The 25,620-nt window shown below is 47.2% G+C and overlaps 1 protein-coding gene across 4 annotated transcripts in view; it reads right to left on the bottom strand.

Moving 5' to 3' along the window:
- Positions 1 to 25,620, bottom strand: part of GALNT14 (polypeptide N-acetylgalactosaminyltransferase 14) — a 186,479-nt gene that overhangs the window by 77,480 nt on the left and 83,379 nt on the right. Inside the window, exon 2 of one of the 4 annotated variants that reach the window (XM_019735396.3) lies at positions 1,645 to 1,867. The exons of 2 other annotated variants lie outside the window; for them this stretch is intronic. Coding sequence is in view for 1 of the 2 variants with exons in the window: in XM_088796228.1 (XP_088652354.1) it covers positions 18,965 to 18,997 (33 nt within the window). In the remaining variant the exon portion in view is untranslated. Of the gene's footprint in view, positions 1 to 1,644; positions 1,868 to 18,964; positions 19,103 to 25,620 lie in introns of all 4 variants that reach the window. One more of the 4 variants, XM_088796228.1, reaches the window with a different exon arrangement.

The raw sequence follows: 25,620 nt of genomic DNA, 5'->3' as shown, positions 1-25,620 counted from the left end.
AAGCCAGCCCTTCGCTCCCCTGGGTTCATGACAAAGGAAAGAGCTGGAAAATCCTACCCCCTCCTCTGGGGACAGAACATCAATTATGGATTATTAGATAAGGTCTTCATTTTCATATTTCCACCGTGTATTATCACCTCTTCCTCTCACTGCAATTCTGTCTTGGGAGTTATTTAACTGACGTGCAGAAATCTAAATTTAATTTATTATGATCTAACTCACTTTAGAAGCCAAATTACTCTGCACTGGAGAAGGAGCAAGTCAATATCCCACTTGGCTTTCTATTTATCTTCTGCAGGGTTTGCTCTCCTTCTCTTTAGTATTCGTTTTATCTCGAGTCCTGCTAATAAATTCAAATTTTCCTCAGAATTAGGCAATTGCTCCTTCAATGCTGTAATTTAATGGTTAGTATTAATTATATGAAAGCCACTCCCTAAAGAGTTTGATAGATGGAATGGACATATAACAGAGGGAGAAAGGGCCATTTCTCAAACCAAATGAGATAGCATATAATCAGAGGGGCCGAGTTTACTCTTCTATTCGACCTCCTTTGTCTCTATCCCCCATTTTCCTTCTCACCTCACCCCTGCCCCCTCTCAGGTGCCTAGAAAATGGGTCTCCTGGGAGCAGCTGGCTGTGATTTCTCCGCGTCCCTGGAAGATCTGACCACCTGGATGCCTCATCTGGTGCCCTCTAGGATGCCGGCTCCTTTCTCCATCCAGTTTCCATCTCATTTAGTCTCTGACAAGAGACGCCACTGCCTTGCTCTCTCCTCCCTGCCACTGCTCCAATGTCCACCCTCACCACCTATATCCCAGCTGCACACCACATGCAAACACTGCTTTGGGGGATGCTTCAAGCTTTCTGGAAGAAGAAAAGTTCTGATAATTGTAATTGCCTGCAAGCTCCAACTGTGAAATATAATGTGATTAACAGAATGGACAGAAGCCTAGCTTTTGTTTCTGGAATAGAAATATAAAGAAACTCACACCATTTGGACCCTATATGGAGATTAATTTGCTTACTAATTAGCATGAGAGGAAGGTGCCAGGGAAGTATGTCAGCCTGGCTGAGGAAGATGGCTGGCTGCCCTGCACATGCCAGGGTGTGTGAGCACTAATGCTGATGTGTCTGCTCCCTTCCTACCCAACACCCTATAAATCCCACCATCAGAGGCTAAACCCAGAGCTCCGTTATGGAGACAGGCACCGCAGCTCACTTATTGCTTGATTGAAGAACACTTCCCAGTTGCTGGTGAGCATGAGGGCAGAGCGAGAACTGGCCCCACCCACACCATTTATTTCTGCACTCTCTTCCATCTCTGTGTTCAAACAATGGAGCTGATCAATGGACCGTGAGCAGCCTCTGTCCTTCCCAGCTCTGGAACCCAGACTGCAAGAGATCAAGGAGGGAGGGAGCCAGGTACCCACAGGGAGTTCGGGAGAAAGAGGATTTGGTGGTCTGCATGGTGGCAAAGCAGGGTGTATTTGCTCATAACCAAGAGGGTGACACTGGAGGGTGCACTGAGAGATGGAACCAGGGCCCGGGAGAGACCGAAGACAGGGCTGGACTTAGGAAGGAAAGAACCAGAAATAGGCTCAGAAAGGGATGCCTCCAGCTAGACAGAGATGGACACTAAAATACCTTGTCTCCGGTGTGGGCAGCTGAGCCGTCCTGGGTGCAGGGTCACCTCATCAGAGTGAGGCCAGGTCTGCAAGGTTGATGCTGGCGCATCTCCCAGGGCAGGGTTTCAAGAAAAGGGGAGGCCAACTCCTCCTGCAGTGGCCCAACAACGTGGCCATAGTGGCCTCCAGCAGGACAGTCATGGGATCTTGTAGTCAGAGGCTCATCCCACTGGAAGCCACTTCTAGAAGGAGGAAAAAGAAAAAACCCCACTAAAAATAAGATTTGGGTTTCTAAGGGACAGGACCGGTCTCCCTCCACAAGTCAGCCTCTTCTCTCCTCCTTTGCCTGTACAGGGCCGGGGAATGTCTTCGGGCATCATCAGAAAGCTCTTTAGCCTCAAGAAATAGCTATGGAGGCAAGCAATTTTCAAGGGGCCCTATTGATCCCTGTCTAGCAGGGGTCACAAATGAACATGCCTTCAGGGTCACTGAAAACTGAAATGGAAGCGAGGACCTTGTAGGTACTGCGTGCACACTCACTGCCTAGTTACACTGCTTTAAAGCCCTCTGTGGGTGAAACAAAATATGCCCATAGGCCACATTGGCCTTCAGGCCACCAAATTGTGACCCCAGGGACCATAATGGAGTAAGAGGTGACGGGGAAAGAAAGACAAAGGACAGAAAAATGAAATCAAAGGGAAAGTGCTCATACTGAGTGTTATGCTTCTGTGACTTCTTTTCCCTTTCTAGAGGTCCCTTCTATATTTCAACCGAATTTCACGTGGAATTAATGCAGCCACAAAGGTGTTTTTGTATGGGAAGGTGGAGATAGGCAGAGAAGGGAAAGTACAACACGAGGGTGATCCTGTAATTCTTCTCAACCTTTCTATAGATGCCATAAGAGAAGGGGAGTCGGAAAAGCTGGTCCCGAGCCTGGCTCTGCTCCGTCCATCCTTTCAACCTCTTGTGGTCCATTTCTTCCTCCATCCCGAGGACAATACTAATTTTCACCCCACACAATTTTACAGAATTCGATCTCAGACATGGGTTAAGACATGAAAAACTGCTTGGCAAATCATAATGTATATGTAATATGTTACTGTCAACATCGCTGTGGTTACCATTATTTTGGGAACTAAATGCTAACCGAGAAAAAATGCAATTTACAGTTAGCCAATTTATGTTTAGCTTCTTCCTTCCTGGTGGTAGAAATGGGGTCTCCGATAGCATCTACGGGCAACTGGCTGCATCACCTTCCCATCTGGCTGCGATGAAAGCAATAGGTCTTTGTCAACACCGATGTTTCCTGGGACGCGGCAGGGCTTTTTGATCCAAAAGTTCCATCTCACACGTGGGTTTGAGCACAGTGCCATGCATACGATCAGACAAGGAAACTACTTTAATAAGTGTAATATGTAAGGTTATCACCAGCTCAGAAGGCTAGAAATCGAGCTTTGCGTACGTAGCCTCTGTGCTACCCTCTTTTTTACATGTGGAGGTGGGGCCAGTACCTGTGCAAGGTGATTCTGTAGAGACCTGGGCATCTCAGAAATGAGGTCAGAAGCCTGAACCTGCTTGAGACTCCAAGTCTCCCATCTGGTCAAGGAGCCTGGATGTCTGGGCCCCCTGTTCGACCACTGGCCCCTTTCTTCCACCTTTACACCAGCCCTAGAGGGTCTTCTCCAAGTCTCTAGGGCTTGGCTTCCAAGGCTGGGGTGGCCATTCCTGCAGCTAAGATCTCAAGGAATGTGCTAGGAAGGTTTGCAGCTTGCCCAAATCTCCCTCTAGATTCTTCTCAAGCAAAGAGGGCTGTGGGAAGCCAAGATGGAGTGGGCTGTGGGAAGCCAAGGGAAAGGACCAACTTGAAAAGGTGATCAATCCTCCCACTGGACACAATCATGCAGAACAACAACCACAACTAATAGTTTTGTAGTGTTTACTGCGTGCCAGGCTCTGTCCTAAAATGTCACTCATTGAATACTGTGAACAATCCTGAAGCAGGTGCTATTATGAAGCCTATTTTACTGAAGGAAAAAACTGAGGTTTGTGGACCTAAAGCGACTTGGCAAAGGTTACACAACTTGTAAGTGCAGATGCTGGGATTAAACCCAGGCGGTTGGGCTCCATCACCTCCTTAATTAGGACCTGCAATGGCAGAGGGGTACGGGTGGAATGAGGTTTCCACACCCAGCACCTGCCTAGAGAAGCACAAAGGAAGGAGGATGGAGGAGGCACCGGCCAGCTCAGTCGTACACTTTCTGCTGAAGTTATCCTGAAACATCTCCCCTAAACCACACACCGAGAGGCGCTAAACTGCAATCTGGCTACAGAGAGAGTTTCAGAGTCAAGGGTCCCCTACACCTGTCATTCATTCCCCCAAGGTGACATCAGTAAGAAACCTCTCGAGCTCTCAGCTGAGGAGCGTTTGTCCTCTTCTCTCCTACGCCTCTGAGGTACAGGCGAGATCTCCCCAGACACTGTGTGCAGCGAGGGCCCACAGCTTAGTGCATTTTCTATCCGCTCTGTAAATAAGGTGACATCCACATACCCTCTAGCTCCCTCAGAACTAGGTCAGTTGCTGAATGTGGAGGTGTGGGGTGGGAGCGAATGACTTTGAAATGACTTTTTCTCACAGGACTCCACGGGGGCCACGGGCTGGCTTTTAATGAAAGGGGCTCTTTTCATGTCAAAAGCAGACCCAGAGTACCTGGACGTCATGCTGGCTTAATCTGGGTGGGGGTGGGACGCCCTCCTTTGGCAAGGGCAAATTCAGTGCTGCAGGCGACACAGCAAGTGATGATGGCAGAGAGCCAAAAAGCTGGGAGCAATCCTTCCGAGCCTGCCCTAGATACTGGCCATCTTACAACACAGCAGGAACCTATCCCAGGGTGTCTTGCATGAACTATAAAAAAAGGGTTTACAATGCACTCGCTCTGTAAACAAGACCTACGGGGGCGTTTCCCCACCCTAGGAACCACCAATAATTCCTCCCCAAATGACGTGCTTGTCATCAACTGTTCTTGTCTATTCATTAAGCACCCGTGACATAATCCCTCTGCAGGTTACTCCTGAATTGTTACAGGGTGCCAGAGTGATGTTTCAAACATCTCCTACACTTGCATTCAACTTCTTTTAACCCACGGTGGCCTTCTCTTTGCTTCTTCAGAATTAGTCGTACTCTCGCTTTCATCACGGCTGGGACTACAGGGGAATCCAGATTTGCAATTCAGATACATTGGGAGGAGATTAATCACTTTGCCAGAGCTGTTTTGGTTTATGTTTTACTTTATAGGAGCCCTCACTACAAGATTCCTTTAAGGACTCCATTTCCTTAGTGCATTCAAATTAGATGCTGGTGACAAAGGAAATTCAGTATCTGAACTTTTCAGAGCACTATGCTGGGAATCAAAAGCTCTACTGCCTCATGCCTCTCCACCCATCTACATTCTCACCTTGGGCTCACAGCAACAGAGATCCCACCTCTGGCCCACAGCCCCTGGGCAGGACACTAGCCTCCTGCAATGTGTTATGCCACGGGAATGACCACTAGGTCTCAGGTTCAATCTCTTCCCAAAAGGGGCGAGCTAAAGCCAGTGGCCAGAATCTGCTGCTCAGATTTTTCAACGCCTTCCTCTTTCTTTAGTTTCCCAAGGACCAGATTCTCTCTGAGGGCTCTTCCGCCATCAGGACCTTACATCTGCCTGTGTGTAGCATCCTCTCATCTCATTCACTAAGTGGCTCAGTGCTGGGCTCCTCCTGGTCTGGATGTCTTTGGCCCCGTCAAAGAACCTCTCCCAGCACATTAAACATCAAGGCTTTCCAGGCAGCAAAAACGACTGCACCTTCTGGTCTGTCTCTGAAAGTAAGACTGGAGAAAGAGGCAGCGGAGGTGGGGCGGTGGGGTGGTGGGGGTGGTGGGGGTGGAGGGGGTTGGCAGGAAGGTGCGATGTGTAGAGAAAGTAGGTCATTAGTGGTAAAAGACTACAATTTTCAAGCGGTTGTTAATGTTTTGTTTATATGGATTTCTCCAAATGTGACATTTTAATGGCATCATAATTGTGTGATTACAGTGTAGTCAGCTCCGCTTGGGGAGGAAAGGCGACAGGGTCTCTGATGACCTGCTGGGAAAGGCGGCTCCCTGCACAGGCAGCCAAGGGGACTGTCTCCATCCTGCTCAGGCTGGGACACCTAACAGGCCTGAGAAGTCGCTCCCCAGAGGTCCCTCTGCTAGACAGGAGCCATCGGCGTCCAGGAAATTTGCACACAATCTAGGCCTTGGACAAAATCAATGCCTGGGACTACAAAAGGAGAGATGAGGGTAGTTATATCCCACCTTGGAGGCCCACCGGTAACAGCGGCACTTGTCATGAACTTCACTCATCTTATGCATGCATTCATTCATTTATTCATTATTGCTTGAGCTCTTACTGTAATCTGAGGGAAAAGGCCATTCTCTGAAATAAGAACAAATTCAGGAGACATTGGCAAAGAAAAGGGTCCCAAATCGACAGGCACCTACTAAGTGCCCAACACTGAGCTACAATGTGGCTCATTTGCACCACTGGGGACGCCCTTCAAGTGCTCTTGTGTCTTAGCTTCCATGAGCCCTCTCCGTTGGGCTTTCCCACAAAGTCTGGCCTCTTCTCCATCTGCAGCTAGTTTCTCCTCCTACCTGGCTTCTAAATGTTGTAATTGCTCCTGGATTTCACCCTGGTCCTTCCTCTCTTCTCGTGACATGCTCACCACAGGTGACTCCCTCCATTCCTATGTCTTCAAAACCTTCTTCTTCTTTCTTTTTTTCTTTTATTACAATTTATTGGAGTGACAGTGGTTAGTAAAGCTACATAGGTTCAAGTGCACAATTCTGTAATACATCATCTATATATCACATTGTGTGTTCACCACCCAGAGTCAGTTCTCCTTCCATCTCCATATATTTGATCCCATTTACCCGCGGGCGGATAATTCCCAACATATCTTTCTAGCGTGGATCTCTTTTCTGTGCTTCACGTCTATAGTCAATACACTCCTCCTTGACATGTGCACCTGGGTGTTCTCACAAGCATCTCACCCTGAGTAGGTTCCAGATGGAAGTCGTCACCTGCCTGTCACAATGGCGCCTCCTCCAGTCTTTCCCACGTGAGGAAATGGCACAGCCACCCATGCAGTCACTCAACCAGGAATCTCAGAGTCATCCTGCACATGCCTTTCTCTCTCACCCACATCTTCACCCAAACCCCACACACATATGTAACCCATCAGCACGTCCTGTCGATTCTATCTGCAATGCATGTCTCCAGCCACCCACACCCATCTGTACAAGTAGGTCCAACCACCTGTGACTCCGTTCTGGAACACTGACTATAATAGGCCCCAACTCCATATTCCAACTCCGTATTACCACCCAACAATTCATTTCCCAGAGGCACCTTCTTAAAATGGCATGTGATGCTCTCTCTCTCTCTCTCTCTCTCTCCCATTCTGAATCAAAAACCCAGCAGTGGCTCCCCACGGCGCTCAGAATACCTCCCCACTCTGCACCATGGCCTTTCAGGCCCTGCAAACTCTCCAGCCTCACCCCACTCTCCCTTCCTCTTTGTTCATTACGCTCCAGCCACACTGGCCTCTCTTCAGCTTATAACACAAGACAAGCTCTTTCCCATCTGTTATGGGCTGAGTTGTGTCTCCCCAAGATTCATCAGTTGAAGTCTCCAGTACCTCAAAACATAACTGTAGTTAAAGATAGGGCCTTTAAAGAAGTACTTAAGGTTAAATAAGGTCACACGGGTGGGCCCTAATTTATGTGATTGTATTTGGAGATAAGAACCTCAAAGAGGTGATTAAGTTAAACTGAGGCCACCACGGTGGAGCCAGAATCCCATATGACTGGTGTCCTTATAAAAAGAGGTGGAGACAGCAGGGGTGTCCTTGCACAGAGAAAAGGCCATGTGAGGACACAGCGAGAAGGTAGCCATCCACAAGTCAAAGAGATCTGGGTAGGACTATTTCCATGACATATCTAAGCAGAAGCTAGCGGAGGAGAAAGGCAGCCCTCAGGAAGCAGTAGGACTGGTAGCTGAACCAGGACCATCTGCCTACGAAGGACTCGCCATGGCCCCATCTACCCTGAGAAGACGAAGCCAGCAAGGGCTGAGTGGGTCAGAGAATGCTTAGGAGGAGGCAAGTCTTGACTTGGGCCGATAGGGATGGATCAGACTGAGACAGGAATCCAAAACGGAGGGAGGGAGGGAGGGATGGGTAGGTAGAGTGGATGCCCAAAACTGATACCCAAAACTTGCCACCTCTCTCCTCCAGTTACTCTGTGACCTTGGGCCAGTGATTTAACCTCTCCCCCACAGCTGCCTATTCTATAAAATCAGAATACTGTGTGATGAACTAATGGGCTAATATAAGTAATGCACTGAGCACTATGCCATGTACGTGCCAAGCACTCAGTAAACAGTAGCTATAAGTTTATTTGTTAGTGAAAGAAAGACAATGCTGTGTGTCTACGAGGCAGGGAGGCAGTAAGGAAAGCCCACCGGAGATCTGGCTTTCACATTCGCCTCCGCCTCCACCTCGTATCCCTGAGTAAATCACTTCGGCTCGCTGGGTCTGTGGTTAGTTAATGTCCTCACCAATCAAATAGAAGGGTTAGATAGAGCAGGCCTTCTTAACTATTTTGAGAAGACATGGCCCCCTTTTCAGTGTGATGGAAGCCATGGCCCTTTTCTCTAGAGAAATGTCCTTGTGGAAATAGATGCAAATTTCTGCTTACAGTATCAAGGATCCAGTCCCACCCTGGAGGCCCAGGAGGCGCCTGGCTGTCAAGTCCGGTATAGAGGAGCGGGTGACTCTCTGAAAAGGTGAGTTCACATAGGCACACCTGTCCGACAGGGAGGAGATCAATGATGTCCTTCCTCCCCTCTCAGCTACCCTTTCGAGGCCCAAGCTGGTTCCCCAACTCTGACAGCCTCTGCCCAGCCCGTGCTGAGCACAGTAATGAGGCATGCTGTGCAGAGTGACCCCACAATTGGTCCCTGCTCAGTGCTGTGCTGAAAAAAGACAACAACCTTGAGATATATTACCCAGATGTACAGTCCCCAGCCCTGGATACCATCTGAGTGGCTCTCGAAAACATGTCCAGACATCTGAGTGGCTCTCGAAAACATGTCCAGAGGTCCAGCAGGGAACAGTTCTGAAGGAAAAGCTGGGTGTTCTTCAGCTGCTGCCCAGAGGCTGAGGGTGTTTGAAATGGGGCAGGGATGAAGAAGGGTGGGGTTTTCAACCTGTGTCAGAAACCTCTCTATTCCTTGGTGCTCTAATTCTGAGCACACAAAAGATATTTCCTTGGCCCCTTTGCAGAGTTGAGCAACAGATATGGTGCCAGGATTTAAGTCTTTAGATCTGCATTTTGTTTTTTCACACTGCTGCTAGAGTGTCTTTTCTAAAATACAGCTGGATCCCACCGACAGAATAAAGGCCAAGTTCCTTACCATGGCCTGTAAGATCTTCTCTGGACTTCTAGCCTCATCTAGCTTAATCCTGGTCCCCACACACTGGTATTCTTACAATAAACTGCCACCACCCGTACTGGAAGTAAGCTGAGAAAATCTGTTCCCTGCCATCTAAAAGTGTCCCCTTCTCTTCTGTCGAGGCACTTATTATAATTACTTGTTTATTGGGCCACCTTCCCTAAATTGCATATGCCTTAAAGGTAGGAGCATGGGTTTTCTCTCTGATTTCCTAGAGACTGGGTATCCTAAGGAAGGACCACTCACAGCCTCAGGCCAGCTCTCTTTTTCCACCCTCACCCTGGGCAAGGCTCTCAGGCTGCAGAAAATTAGACAGAACATAGAACTCTCAACCCTAAAACTATGCCTGTGGAGGACATGAACAGGCTTAGACATGCAGGGAAGGAGTCACCATAAATCAGGGTCAGTAGGTCAGGCAAGGTGCAAAAATGCTTCCTGGCAATGATGCAAACACATCAATGAGGGAAGAAAAAAAAGCAAGCCAAGAAATAAAACAGAGCATGAAAAAATAATTAAAAATACATTCGCGCGCGCGCGCGCGCACACACACACACACACACACACACATAAAACAAAAAATGTCAGTCTTAAAAGAAAACATAAACTAAGGAACAGGAAGAAATTACCCAAACATGCTTCGTGTTATAGAACAACTTAAGAACATGAATTTAATAAAATAAGAGCTAAAAGATGAGATGGTAAAGCAAAGAAATGAAATAAAGGGTCATAAAATTGAGAACCACAAAACACTGTTACACAACCAATAAGTAAATGTAGAGACTGTGTTTCCCCGAAAATAAGACCTAGCCAGACCATCAGCTCTAATGCGTCTTTTGGAGCAAAAATTAATATAAGACCCGGAATTAATATAAGACCCGGTCTTATTTTACTAATATAAGACCGGGTCTTATATTAATTTTTGCTCCAAAAGACGCATTAGAGCTGATGGTCCGGCTAGGTCTTATTTTCGGGGAAACAGGGTAGATACCCCAAAAGGCAGATCCGACACAGGAGAAAATCTAATTAGTAACACCAACTAAAGAGTTCCAATCTTGGTCTGCCACCGATATCCATGGATCCTCGGACGAGACACTGTGACTGCAGAGGAGAAAGCCTTAAGTTATTAAAGCACCTGGAGGAGAGAAAAAAACATGTAGAAATAGCAAAGGTGACCCAACATCAGAAAAATGGTGAACCTGGGGCAGAGACACAGGTGGAACACACAAAAGGGTATTCATCTTTTTTTTTTTTTTAAAGCTTCTGAAATGAATGAGAATTAAATCTGCACATCAAAAAAACATGCTGTGTTCTAAGAAAAACTAATACAGTACAATTGACACGAAGATATTTCCTGGTTTAGGTATTGTACTTGGAAACTCAAGACAGAAATCATCCAGCATCCAGGCAGAACTAACAATTCGCCTACAAAGGAGAAAATGTTTGCTGACCTCAAACTTCCCCAAAGCAACACTCATTGTCAGGTGACAATGAGGAGATAGCTAGAGGCCAACTCCAAGTGTGATCCAGAGCTTCTAAACCTGCTGGGCTGTTGTTCAAGTGTGAAAGGCGAGAGACTAACATCCTCCTGTGGGAGAACTCAGGGATTACAGCTCCTATGAGCCCATTTGGAAGAATCTACTAGAGAACATCCAGCCAATGGAGAGATGACTCAAAGTGAAAACCTAGGAATGGAGTATAAGAACCAGCAGTGCACTGAATCTCTTTAATTATGGAAAAAGAAAGGCAAGGGGAACAACCACAGCTCTGGGTCCAGATATCGTGTGGAAGGCTCTGGGCTCTCACAGGGTCCTGGTCCCAGGGCTCCGAGTCAGAGCAGGGAGAAGCCTCCCCTGCAGAGAAGTGTGAGGCCCCAGTTTCCAGCCAGGCAGAGAGCAGCCCCCATTCCTCAGGACTGGGATGCTGAAGCTGAAGACTGAACGGGAAGCAAGGCTTCCCCTCACGTGAGTAGTGGCACAGGCTCCAACCTGCTTGCCAGAGGGCACCTCCTCCTGCTGGCCTCTGGGATGTCTCTAGGATCGGCCTGGAGGGACTAAGCACCATGGGAAACACGGCACTTAGGTCAGGAAGGCTGAGTTCCAGACCTGGCATTGGCACCCACTCATTCCTCTTAACCTTTCTGTCTATTTACTCACTAGTGAAATAAGAGGGTGGGCGTTCTCTGGGTCTCCCATGTAGAGGGCAAAGTTCTGAGCTGGTTGCATCCCCAACTTGAAGTCTTTCTGGCTACAATTAATTCCACAAGCAAACCAAAGGAAAGAGGGAGAAAGGCAAAGGAAACATGAGATTGAAGTGTAAATTAGCAGGGGAGCGGATGAGAAAAGGAAGCAGGGAAGAGTTAAGGCTCCCTAGCCTATGACAGAACAACCCCATGCCTTAAAGGGAGGTCAGCTTGCTCCCTGCCCAACAGGAGCTAAGAGTCAGCTGCCTCCAACCTGCTCCAGGCACCCCAAACTCTACTCCTGACAGGAGAACTGCAGCAAGAACTCCACCTTATAAAAGGGTCCCCCAAACAGCATAAAAACCATCTCTGCCCATTCTACAATCAGTGGGCTCAAGTTTGAGAAGAAATAGGACTTTCACGTAGTCTCAAAGGTTTTTATTAATTCCAAAGGGGGAAAAAATGATAACTTTACAGGGGAGAAAGCTGGCAGGCACCACCTTAGCCAAATGATCAAGGTTAACACCACAGTAATGACATATCGATATCATGTAACCCCTGAAATGATGCACTGAAGGGCTCAACATCACTTCTATAGCGTTCTTGCCGAAAGCATATAACCTCAGTCTGATCAGAAGAAAACATCAGACAATCCCAAATGAGAAACATTCTACAAAATAACTGATTAGTTCTCTTCCAAGTGTCAAGGTCATGAAAGACAAGGAAAGACAGAGAAATTGTCACAGATCGGAAGAGACTAAGGAACATAACAGCTGACCAGGATCCCAAAAGCGACAAAGGACATTAATGGGAAAACTGATGAAGTTTTAGACTGTAGTTTAGTTAATCCCATGTTTCCCCGAAAATAAGACCTAGCTGGACAATCAGCTCTAATGCATCTTTTGGAGCAAAAATTAATATAAGACCCAGTCTTATTTTAATATAAGACCGGGTAATATAATATAATATAATAATATAACATAATATAATATAATGTAACATAATACCAGGTCTTCTATTAACTTTTGCTCCAAAAGACACATTAGAGCTGATGGTCCGGCTAGGTCTTATTTTCGGGGAAACATGGTAGTAGGTCTGTAGTTTAGGGTTACATAGCAAGGTTATATATGCCATCTGGGGCAGAAAATTCTTCATCACAGCATGTTGCTGGGTCCTGGGAGAGACAATACATTAACACACACACACACACACACACACACACACACACACACACACACACACACACCCCTAACCTGGGACAGCAAGTAAAAGAGGAGCATTGAAAACAAATCTAACCATGGGACATCCAGCAACGATGTAGCCAGAACGACTCAAAATGAACTGAATAGTGTCACACCTACTAAGTCATAAGGCTGAGTAGGCCTGGGAGCAAGCCATCATAAAATAGAAATGGAATATCCAGCATTGGGCTGGCGTAGGTCCAGACAGCACAAGAAGGCTGTACAAAAAGGTGGGCCAGACCCTTCCTCTGACAGTGATTGCGGCATGGCCTCCCGCTCAACAAGTCTGACCCAGCCACTGCTACAATCACATGCCAACCTGCCAACAACAGGGGCCAACACTAAGCCCAATCTAGTACCACCCACTGAGGAGACCAAACAGCCATTGGGTGACAATGGATTACACGGGACCCTGACATAACGGAAAACGCAGCGATTCATCCTTCCCAGATAAAGATATTCCGGGTACGTGTTCAGGTTTCTTGACCACAGAGCCCCAGCTAGTACCACCATTTGAGGGCTCACAGAAGGTCTGACCTCTCAGCAGGAGACTCTCCATAACACCATCTTGTACCAAGGGACCCGTGTGTCAAAGGGGAGAAAGCGGAGGGCTCAAGACTACAGACCACTGGTCCTAAAACATACTATGCCGTCCAGAAACCACCAGCCTATTAGAGCACTGCTGAGGCACCAGCATGGAGATGCTGCCGAGGGGACAGGACACCACCATTATCACGCCTGCTGGGCTCTTTGCTAGGTTCATAATATTCCTCATTCACTGACTCCCCCTAGCAACCCTGCAATGTGACTAAACAATGACTGTTGCAGAGATGAGCAAAGGCCTCAAAGCTAGCTGTAGCAGACTTCTAATTTGAACTCCAGGCTATCTGGCCCCATGGTCATTTTGTTAATGCCATTTCTGTTTCACATGTCAATTCTTCCTCCACATTTTCATAAAGGCTTGCATCTCCCTCCATCCCCATGGCCCTCAGCAGGGATGACCTGACCCCTGGTACCTTGCAAGCTGGGATTTATCCTCCCACAACCCATAAGACCTGCCAGGAGTGACACTGGACCCCCAGCATCCACCTCCTATCTCCTTTTCCCCTGCCAACCACGAGCATTTCCGATGGGTCCCAGCAATTTGAATTCTCCTAACTCTATTACAACCTTAATGACATTTGAACTTACTGTAAGTAAAACCCTGTTTCCCTGAAAATAAGACCTAGCCAGACAATCAGCTCTAATGTGTCTTTTGGAGCAAAAATTAATATAAGACCCGGTATTATATTAAAAACCCGGTCTTATAATAAAATAAGACCGAGTATTATATTAACTTTTGCTTCAAAAGATGCATTAGAGCTGATTGTCTGGCTAGGTCTTATTTTCAGGAAAACACGGTATACATAATACACTATCCACTTTTTATAAATATTTCCATTTCTGCTGAGAAAGCTCAAGATTTTACTTCTTATCTACAGGAGACCCAGGTTCTTGGACAGACTGATGAAGCAAAGGGTTTAAAGACTGGAATCTTCTGCCACAGGTACTGATTCACAGGTGAGTGAAAAGGAAACAAAACCAAATCACCCTTTCACAGCACATGGAGGGGCCCACTCTGCAGGGAGAGGACCTTGCTGTCCACAGAGACCACCCAGGGAAGACCCAGGAAGCCAGCTCCACTCAGCTAGGGGAATACGTACAGCAGTGCTGCTGCACCAGGCACAATGGAATGGTTGAGAAAGAGGGCACTTGATGAAATGAAAAGGCAACCAATTTAAAAGAGATTAAGCAGGGAAAGGAGGATTTAATGATCAGCTTTTGCCACTGTGAACTAAGTGAACCCACTGGCATGGAGACTAATGGTTTAATATGTTGTTAAACAAGGGTGAGCTGTCTGTGTGAGTAATAAGGGCATCTGTAGTTATAGCGACAGGGGTAGAATTATCCTCCAACAGGCCCTCGGCCTTGAATTATCCTCCACTCATTTCCCAAGGTCAGGGCCAACCACTCAGCAGCTTCCCCGCCCCAAGAGACACAATTTTCCTGAGAAGAAAGGGGACCTAGAGAAGTGTGAAAGGAAGAAAGCCTTGGAGAACAAGTGGCAAGAGGAGGAGACCAGCAGCTTGTGGATTTAACTCAAGTAAGTCTACAAGGCCTCTGGGCCTGCCTCTGCCAGTGGAAAGGAGGCTACCTGTCTCAGGCACGAGGTAGTGTCACCTTCCAAGGACTTGAAAGGAATAACTACACGTAATGTTCATTCTTGCTAAAGAGGCTAGAGGGTGGACTCCTTTTTTTTTAAAAAAAATAACATATTAAAGGCAACATCCGCAACAGTGAGGGCTTCTGGGGATGGACAGAGTGAATAGTAAGTAAATTCGTGCAAGTTTTTTGGGATGTGAGAGCACGATGTCAGGGATGGTGACAAGAAAACACAAAACCTTACTCAGCATGAAGCCCTCATTGACCTCATGGCCTCTCCCTGTGGCCTGCAGGCTCTGTGGTTGTATAGTGTATGCTGGGGGCCTCCTGCCTAGCCCAGGCCCTACAGGGCAGACAGCTTCTCAGTGAGTGGTCATTAAACGAGTGAATGACGGTGTGATGGGGGCTCATGTTAGCCTCTGCAGTACTATGCTTAATGCTTTACTGGGCATCATCTCATACGATCCTGAGAACAACTCTATGAGGTAGGAAAGATTAAGTCATGTCCCCAAAGCCACAGGCTGGTAGAAGGCAGTGAGGATTCCAATACAGGTATCCTAAATCACCACCCCAGGTGCTTCCAGCCACGGCAGGAAGGATGGAAGCCCAAGGGCCAGGTCCCTCTTAGAAAGGGTGGACGCTCTCATGCCTTCTCTTGAACTTCAGCTGTAATTCAATGTCAATACCAAATAATGTAGTCTTGATTTAGAGACTTGGGTTGAGACTTGACTTGGGTTGAGAATTTGTTGACATCAGACCTTATTTTGAACGGGCTTTACTTTAATTTTCATTCGTAAAGAACCCCTCCTTCTGAAACTGTAGAGCCTAGTGTCTGACACCTAATTCAACTGGCCATCACACTGTCATGTGGGAGGGTCCCAAGGTCACTTGTTCATTCACTCATTTAATGACCACTCACTGAGAATCCATCATCAGTGCCCTGCAGGGCCTGGGCTGAGCGGCAGACCATGGGGGTGCACCACATAAACACACAACCCAGTCCTACATCAGGAGCCTGCAGCTGACAAGGAAAGGTCATGAGAGTTCTGACAGGCCAGTCCCAGAGGGTGCAAGGATTTTGCACAGAGGTTAAGTATCTATTGCTCCCTTTCCAGAGGCTGGTACCAGGGCTTCAGTCTAGAGTCTAGACCCTCATGAGAATGGCAGCTTGGAGCAGAGGAAAGAGTACAGGAATCTAGTTCCATCTCCACATTTAATCCCTGTGTGACCCAAAAGGCCAAACTTGGAGACTCCCTTTGTCTCTCTGTAAAATGGGAATCATGATACTTGGTCTGCCTAGGTCATGAGGCCATTGTGGGAATTACGTAAAAAGATGCACGTAAAAGTGCCTTGACAACCTAAGAACCCTCCACAAATATAAGAGATTATGATTGTGCCAGAATTTACATATAGAATTGTATAGAATTTAAATATATAATTGTATAGAGTAGGGTCAAGAGGTCTACCTTATGAACAGCACCTCTGCGGAACGGACAAGTGCTCATGGATCAGGAATTCGGGAACACACCTGTTAGTTGATGTGTTTTGCTGCTATAATACAGCAAAGCAGTGTTGGATCATTATCTGGGACATGAAAATAGACTCCATCTAGAAAACCGTACATTTTAATTGTGTTCATTAAAAGGGGCTTGAACCTAAAGTGAACCTAAAGGGAAAGCTGGTTTTCCTATAACTCTTCTATCAAAAACATGGCTTCAGTTTTTAATACCTTCATGTAGGTCAATGATGCCCAGAGAACAGAAAGGCTTAGAAAGAAACAGGGGAACCCCAGCAGCTCCTGATTTCCCCCTTCACAGATGGTCAGAGCACCCTCTCTGGGCAGCTCAAAGCTGGGAGTAGACTTTGGAGTTCAAGGTGGTCTCAAGCATCACATAAGGATGGTTTCATCTCTAGGCCCAAGGCTCCTGCTACCCTGAAGAAGCTACTTAATTCTCTACTCCTCACCAGTCATGCTGGGTCTGGGACTGGCCCTACAAGGCTCACTTCTGCCCCCTTGGGGTGGGGGAATGTGCTGCTGGTGAGAACAACCTACTTGTTTTGTCCTAACCTGCCTCCTGGTTGCCAAACATCACACAGCTTATAGTGATTATATGGGACAAGGTGGCTGCCACCTGCTGATCCAGAATTCATCTGGCTCATCCTCGCTCTGGGTAAGCCAGGCTCAGCCTCTCCGAAGAGCATGGTGTGCGGGAGAAATAGGCTTGCCAGCAGCTTGCACATTTCTGAAAAACCAATTACATGCTTACTATTCCTCTCCAGGAATGAAACCCACGTCCCACATGGCCAGTCCCCTTCCCCGGCACGCACTTGCTTATCTCAGCCATGCGGTTCCTTCCGCCAGCCATTGCTGTCAGAAACATATAACTGGGCTCTTAATCACCTGCCGATGGGCCTGGAGGGAAGGCAGGAGAAAAAATGCCCATCCTGGAACCAAGAGACATTCACGTAAGAGCTGGAAAAGCCAGCAGGAGCTACACAAATGGGCCAGTTTGCAGGTGAGGAAGGGACATTATGAAGGCCATGTGAAGCTGTGGTCACAAAAAGGCATTAAGGCTTTAAAGGATGTCTGGGGTCCGTCTCTCACCCTGTGGGCCAAATCCACTCAGCTACCAGCTCTGATAAATAGCTTTATGGAAACAGTCACATCTACTCATTTACACACTGTGGCTGCTTCCTCACTACGACAGCAGAGCTGAGACCATACAGCCACAAAGTCTAAAATATTTACTACCTGGCCTGTTAGAGAAGACATTTGCCAACCCTGGCGTAGTCAAAACAGCACTGGAGCTGGAGCCAGGAAGTCAGGAGACTTGAGATTAAATGTGCTCTGTCCTGTCCTAGTTGTGTGACGTTGGATAGAATTCACTTCTCCAGACATCAGTTTTTCTCATCTGTAAAATGGGGATATAATATCAACTTTACAGGGTTGTTGTCACAATTAGTGAAAATGAGACGTGTTGTGTGTGCAGCGAAGGCCTCCAAGGCAGATGTATCAATAAGTAATTAGAACAGAGATTCTTGCTTCCTCAAAGGTTCTGAAATATATTTTTATATCCCACTCTTCATGGGCTGGGATATTTCCAGAGACCCTGCGTGAATTTTGCAAATATATGTATGGGTGGGAGTGGTGGGTCAGAAAGGGGAGAGAAGAAGGGAGAGCGGTACTTGATTTTCCCAGGAGAAATACTGATTTCTAAAGCAGTCTAATTAAAACCTGTCTTCTTTTTTAATCTGAACACTGCCGTACGCAAAATATGGCTATGCAGTCCCTCAGTGGGGGATGGTGGGATGCTGAGCCCATCATAATACTGGGCTTAAGGTCAGCCTCCCCTTGGGCTGAGTATTATGTATCTTGACCCCATACTCAGCCCTGCAGTTCCCCTCTCCTCCAAGTTCTGGAATAAGGCCACTTCTTACCAACACCTTACCTTCATCAAAGTCAGAATAACAGCCCACACAGGGCCTCATATAACCAGGTCACTCTTCTACAAAGCAGTGTCATCACACTTCGCAAATGTGTATTTAGGAGCAAAGTAGGTGCTGCAGGGGTCCAAGACCAGTGGGGTACAATGTCTGCTCAAGGTGCTATGGCCTCCTTAGGGAAGAAGGGGGCAGGCAGGGCCAGGTAAGGATCTTTAGGGATCTTTGGGATCTAAGTACAAGAAATTGTGGTGTCCTCCCCAGCCCCGGCCATATACATTTCTAAATAAAAACAAGATGTCACATTAAAGCACAAGATTTGCAAGTGCACTAAGATAAACAGAGATTCTTTGTAGCTTTTCCCAGAATTCTGGGTAAGTTCATGGACACTGACTTCCTTCTCTGACTCCCTCCCCCACCCCGCCATGGGTGTCCCTGCTATGCTGTTGCCCTCCCCATGCACTTACTGAAGAAGTCAGCACTGACCGTAAGTGCTCTGGAGAGCCCAAGAGAAGGACACAGATGGTCAAGAGGGACCACTTCCAGGAAGGGTCCTGTGGGAATGCTACTTAGGGTGGGGGGAAGGGGAAGGGGAACATCTCAGACAGGCCTTGAAGAATAGATACAATTTCAACAGATTGAGACACAGGAGAAAGTGTCCTAAGGGTCTGACCAAACAAAGGTATGAAAGGAAAAACAAACAGGGGATGTTTGAAGGAAGGGTAAAATTTTTAATTTTACCTGGAGTAAAGTACTGCGGTAGTGAGAAAACATCCGGGCTTATTGGCCAAGTGGACTTGGGTGTAGGAAGGAAGAAGAGGGCAGAGTTGAGGTCAGCTCAGAGAGCCCTAACTTGGCTGGGGATGAGGCTGAAGGTACCTGTTACAGGGAAGAAAAGTGGAGATGAGATGCTGCGTGTAGCAGTCAGGGTTTTCCAGAGAAATAGAACCAATAGGGGAGAGTATGAGCATCACTGATTTTAAGGAATGGGCTCCAGCAAGAATTGAAGTTGCAGTCTTGAGAAAAATGCCTTCTTCCTTGGGAAACCTGACTCTTTGCCCTGAAGGCCTTCAACTGATGGGATGAGATCCATCCACATTACGAAGGGTAATCTGCTTGACTCAAAGTCTACTGATTAAATGTTCATCTTGACTAAAGGCCACTGATTTAAATGTCTATCCCATGTTTAAAGTACCTGCATGGCAACATTTAGATTGGTGTTGACCAAGTAACTGGGCCCCATAGCCTCGCCCAGCTGACACATATCATGAAATATCACAGTGAGCTTGTCCTCAGATGTGCTGAGTGTGCAGAGCCCGCCGGAGATCCAGGTGGCTGTCCGGCACTTTCAGGAGGCCATTTCTCTCCAGCCAGGGGCTGGGCCACTGGCTTTTCTGCAGGAGGTTTGCAAAGGTCAGAGTGTCCATCTTGATTTCCCCTTCTCCTCTTATTACTTTGCCAGGTCCCTAAGGCCTTGTAGAAGCTTTCTTTCTTCCCACTATTATGGCTGTTGTTATTATCCTTCTGAATGTTGGCATGAGGATGCCCTGGCTGGCTTCCAAGAAGAATTACTTTCTGTCTCCCTACCACACTCCTGTTGCTTTTAATTGGATGCAGAGTATCTTGTCTTCTTTCCCCAGACAGACACTGGAGTGTGGCCCGGGATAGTTTAAGTGGCTGCCCTGCTCGGGCTCAGAGATGAACAAGGGCTAGAATGGGGTGACACCTGGCTGCTACATAGAGATGACTGCTTCTAAGAAGATTCCTGAGGCTTATGCATATCACTTACCAGAAGGGGGGTTGCCCCAAGAATTATAATGATTCCAGTCCTGCCTCTACCACTAATGTGCCAGGTGACCATGGACCAGCCTTTCCTGATTCTCTGGCCTTGAGTTTCCCTGCAGACCTGGCTAATCTCCAAGGTGTCTTGCAGATCTAACATTTCTACTGTGCCATCATGGTGGGTCATTTCTGTCAGGTTCACATACAAAGAAAGGGGCCTGGCCTAAGTCAGGTTGTGTAAACATGTGCTCAAGGATTTAAGGGGCACAGCTGGGAATCAAACCCACGACCTTCAACTTGAAGTCCAGAACTCTTTTCTGTCTGGTCTTCCCCAGGCTGCCTGCCCACTTGTTTGAGTGCAACCCAAGGTAAGACATACATTTCATAATATGGCACCCACACAGTACATACACCTACAAACACAACACAGACTAACACTCGATGAATGGAACCCTCCTTTTCTGCTGGTAATGCTTTCTCGTTCTGTCCCATGCCTTTAAAAAATACAATTAACTAATGCATCATAATGTGTATTAAAAAACCACTCTGGTCTACCTGATACTACCCAGGCATAGCGAAGAACCGGGATATCCACAAGCTCTCACCGGGGCTTAAAGACAGTCTCTGCTCTGCATTATCTTACTCTGAGAAGTCATGGGTCCCATTCAAAGATTGAACCTTCAGCCTTGGGGGTCCTAACACAGTGCACACAGATCCCAGACAATGGGGTTCATGTGTGAAATCAGCCAGCCTTGGCAACTGTAAGAAGAAACCTACTGGCACATGGATATCAGTAGGATAGTAGTATATCCCAAGCATTCCTTTGGGGACTTGTATATAGTATTAGTTTCCCAGTATCTGTGCTTCTGTTTTTCACCACAATTTCATGTGCCCACCCTATACAGTTACATAGGAATCTAAATGAAATTCACATGCACCATCGTGTACCTATGTGGACTGTACACCTCTATAAACAACAGTGTTTGCCTCTAGAAGGCTTTAGGCAACAATTGCTGCCTGGGGTATATGATATGCTAAGAGGTCCCTGGTGTGTGTCTGTGTGTGTGTGTGTCTGTGTGTGTGTGTGTGGTGTGTGTGTCTGTGTGTGTGTGTGTGTGTGTGTGTGTGTGTCCATGGGCTGGAGGCTGCATCAGTGGCAGCTTCCTCAGGTAAACAAGGTTTGCTGATTTCATTGGTTATGAGCATGTGTAACAAGGCACATAATGCATATAAATACACTTATAAACTCTAACTCCTTCTTCAATGTTAAATGTTTCTGTTAATGATTCTTGTTGCTACCAGCATGAACTCTCTCTCATTTGCTTCCTATTCCTCAGTGTCAGAAGTCTGATGCTCTCACCTCTAAGGTTGCCCAGGGAGACAGGTGTGAGCGTGCTTGGCCTCTCCGAGGGGGGCCCAGCATTAACCGTGTCCTTTACTGGCCAGCACTTATCTTGCCAAGGGCTCCACCAACTATAGCCACTTCCTGCTCTGAGGTGGTGGCCCTCACCCCAGGCCAGAACAGGCTGAAGCTGCCACTTGCCCCAGGTCATCCTCCTCCTCCCCACCTTGACTTGGAGCCAGGTCAGAACTCGCAGCCTATCCAGGGCCAGTGCTGGGCTGAACACCACACAGCCCCTACATCACCCCTGCTGGATGACGATGTCCACGTCAGGACTTCAGGGCCGCTGCCCGCAGCCAGGTCCCGTGAATGGGCCATCTCCACCCAGGTCATGGCCGCCTCTGTCTGTCCTTCTCCCCAAAGTCTCCCACACATAATAATGGTCTGTGGCAGAAATACTGCTTCTGTATTATAAATATGCAAAGCTTGGGAGGCAGCAGGCGATGGGGATAAAATGCCAGGAATTATTTACGAGTCTCCCACTCTCACGCTGGGGCTTTATTTGCTTAATGAATGGCCGGGGCCAACCATCAGCCCGGGGATTTATTTGTCACTGGGAGCAGAAGACACTAGAATGTGGAGATGTAAAAATGACAAATTCTCCGACTCAGCCAAGGTGGTATTTCATTGCTACCATATCTAGCGGGAAAGGGAAGGTGAGAAGAGGGGAAGGATGGCTCACAAGCTAAGCAGCAGTGGCTGAGAGCGGCTTACAGTTAAGGGATTGGCTGCGTTAAATAACAAAACGTAAAAACAAAGGTGCTACTTTCCAGGATGAAAGCTGAGGGCGAGGAATGAGGGCATTTATTAGCAGTTCTCAAATGCTTTTAATAACGTCAGCTCTCTGGGTGCTCCTTGGGCTCCCCTTTATCAAACTGCCCCACCCCCCCAAAATTCTCATGTGTGTAGAGGGAAGAGCATTGACCCAGAAGAGTGAAGGCCTGGGACCGAGTTTCTATTCAGCCACTCATTAGCAGTGTGAGCTTGAGCATGTCGCTTCAACTCTCTGAATCTGTTTTGTTACTTGTAAAATAAAAGGTTAGAGAGTTCCGTGACTCTTGCACATGGAACGGAAGTCAGGAATAGCCGGCCTTCACACACATTTTGCCAATTCCACCTCCACATTCACTGTCACTTGATGTGAGGACCTCGTATCACCTCTGCCACCACCATCACCCCCACTGCCTCCCCACCATCATGTCGAAATGGCTGGTCTTCACCACCAATACCTGATCATCTGGCCTTGCCCAGAGCCAGTCTCACACGGGCAGCAGCAGTTCCTGCGTCCCCTCCCGGTGAAGCCATCTGGGCACAGACTGATCTCTGTCTCCTTCGATCTTTCCCCACGTCACCCATTTGGTAACAGAACCCCTCCCTGAGTTTTAGATGCGCGTGACTACCCAGCTAGTGACTGTATATCCCAGCCGGCCTTGCAGCCAGATGGAACCACATAATGAATGGAAGGTGAGTGGAAGTTATGTGTACAACATACAGGTCACCTTTAAAAAATAAATTACTCCTCTCTTTCCCCCTTCCTGTGGACTGGGACCTGGATGTTATTCCGATGGCCAGTCTCAGCCATGTGGACATGGACAACACTCTCTGACATGGAGAAACAAGGCAGAGCTGGACTTTCCACGTGGCCTCATGTTGCACAGCACTACCCAGCACCTTTGGGCTGTTTCAAGAGAAAAGAAGAAGTTTCTATCTTGGTCAAACCACTATAATTTTTGGTATCTTTGTTACAGCAGCATAGCCTATATGCTACCTAGTATACCACCCACTGTCCTTCTAGGAAGAATGAGTCCTTCTAGGAAGAACTTCATGTCAGTGGTAGCACTCTGTGAAAGCATACCATACAAACTTATTTGGTTATTACATGTGTGTCCTCTAGACAGTGAACAGCTGGACAGCAGGGCTTAGATCTTCATTCTGACATCACTGGAGCCTAAAACGGTGTTTAGCATGCACAGCAGGTCCTCAAATAACATCATTTGGTCATAATGTAGACAAGATGCCATAGGAACTCATTTATCTTATTTTTATCATTGTGTGTCATTTCACTTAAAGTCACAGAATCTACTAATGAAGTTAAGGGAGGACTTACTGTAGTAGGTGCTCATAAAATTATAGTTAAATCAATGAATAAATTCCATATCAGACTTCCCCATGACATCTCTAAGGGTCTTCCTTACTTACTGCACAACTTTGTCAGGAATCAATTTAGTATGGAATGACCTGACCTTTTTTGAGTTTTCAGAACAGCACCAGAGGAGGCCATGGGACCTCTAGGACTTAACTGACATGCTAAGAATGAAGCCAGCAAGATTGGTGAAGACGCCTGCCATTCCTAGTGACCAGGGTAAGAAATGCTCTCTGACACGGCAGCATCAGTCCACTCACCTGCTAGAAATCAGATGAACCTAGGGCTGGGCACCAGGGTTGGACAGAATCAGGGAAACACAAAGTGTTTCCACTCCAGGTATTTTTAGCAAGAGGAATTGAACAGAAGGAACTGAGAAGCTTGTAGAATTGTGGAAAAGGCCGAGGGAGCAAAAGTTAGGGGAGTCACTACTAGTGTTGAGGAAATCAGAAAATGCACAGCAGGCGTTGTAGGAGATGGCTACCGATGGTCTCAGCTGCCTACAGCACCGGGTGGGCGACACTTCTATCACCAATCATAGCAGGGCACCCAGAAGCGCTGGCCAAATCTCATGTCTACCATCCACTGAAGTCCATGTGCCTTCCCACTTAGCTGCTGAGGCAACAGTGGCTTCTGCCTCTCTCCTACCTTGCAAATTTCTGGCAAATGCTTTTTTCTGTAGAATGCTTATATCAAGAGAGTCTGAGAAATGAGGTTAGCGGGCTTCTAGCCCCTGAACTACAGGAGAGAGCCAAGAAGGACAGAGAGACAGTCATCATCACCGACAGTCGGTCTCTGTCACAGCCTGGATTTAGATACAGTTTAAGGTACAGATCCAACAGCAACTCTTTTTCTTGAGAAGCCTATCACTGTATTTTGGATTCACTGGAGGCGGAAAGACCTTGATAGTCCCACTTTTAGACCAAAACAGCCACTAATATTCAAGCATCATGAGAAGGCATGTACACACACCCCCCCAAACCAGCAAGCTCCAATTGTACAATTCTAATGTAAGGATGGAGTTTCCTATAATGGAGATAATCAGTGTTCTGAGAATTTAATGTTGTAACCGTTAAGTGACTACAAGTCCTTTTTCAGAACTGTTTACATCTCAAGTCCTGTCTTGACACCATGAGATCACTTAACAGGTGCATGTCTGGATGGTCACTGGAGTCCCATCAGGCGACCCTAGGGTACAAGCAGCCCCAGGGCTGTGGAGCAAGTGCAATTTCTCTCTGCCTAACATGACCTCAGGTGGGTGACTAGAAACATTTATACAAGAAAACCCATGACGTGGGCACATTTTCACTCTCAGGTTATTGGACCATCATTTTCAACAATCACTATGAGATGAAACACAGTATCACAAGTGGTAATGAGGAAATTACATCTAGACTTGCCGAAGTGACTGAATCATACTTTTGATCCAGTCCCCCTGCCTAAGCCTTGAAAATAGCTGCCACCCTTAGAATCCTATAAAGAAATGGGCTTTGGGTACAGGATCATTCCAGCTTGTAAGGAGAGGTGGAGGCTTCCCCCTCACCCCTCCACACCTGTGTGTGTGTTACAACACATGGGTCGCACACACAATACTGCGGTAACATGTTCTGTCTCCAAAAGTGTCTTCCTGTTTGGAGCCTCTGTGTCTGGCATTGCCCTGCACCCTCTGCCTTCTCCTCAAGGGACTCCTTGCAGCTGCCACACTAATCTGCCAGAGACCTTCCTTTACTTGGAAGGAGGCATCTCTGTCCTTCAGGAAGGCCGTATAGGAACCATGGTGGGATTTTTGGGAGGAACCCCAAGAACCAGACTCATGGATATGAAGGAGCCCTTGAGGCCCATGGTGATGAGGCAGGCTCCCCAAGGTAGGTGACCCATCAGGTTTGAGCCCAAAGCCTTAACCTATGAAAGAGGGATTTTCTTCTGAAAGTCCTCTGTGCCCATGGTCCCTAGAAAACTGGTAGGGATGGCTAGATGAGAACTCACCTACTCAAGATACCTCCCAGCCACCAACATCCCAGAACTTTCATCCCTACCTGAGCCCAGGATTGGGAATGAGAAAGTGAGCGG

This window comes from Rhinolophus sinicus, chromosome 2 (genome assembly GCF_057876585.1).
Source record: "Rhinolophus sinicus isolate RSI-liver-muscle chromosome 2, RSI-T2T, whole genome shotgun sequence".
Classification (NCBI taxonomy): Eukaryota; Metazoa; Chordata; class Mammalia; order Chiroptera; family Rhinolophidae; genus Rhinolophus; species Rhinolophus sinicus.
The sequence above is the reverse complement of the archived record's forward strand: the minus strand, read 5'-3'. Positions and strand labels throughout refer to the sequence as shown.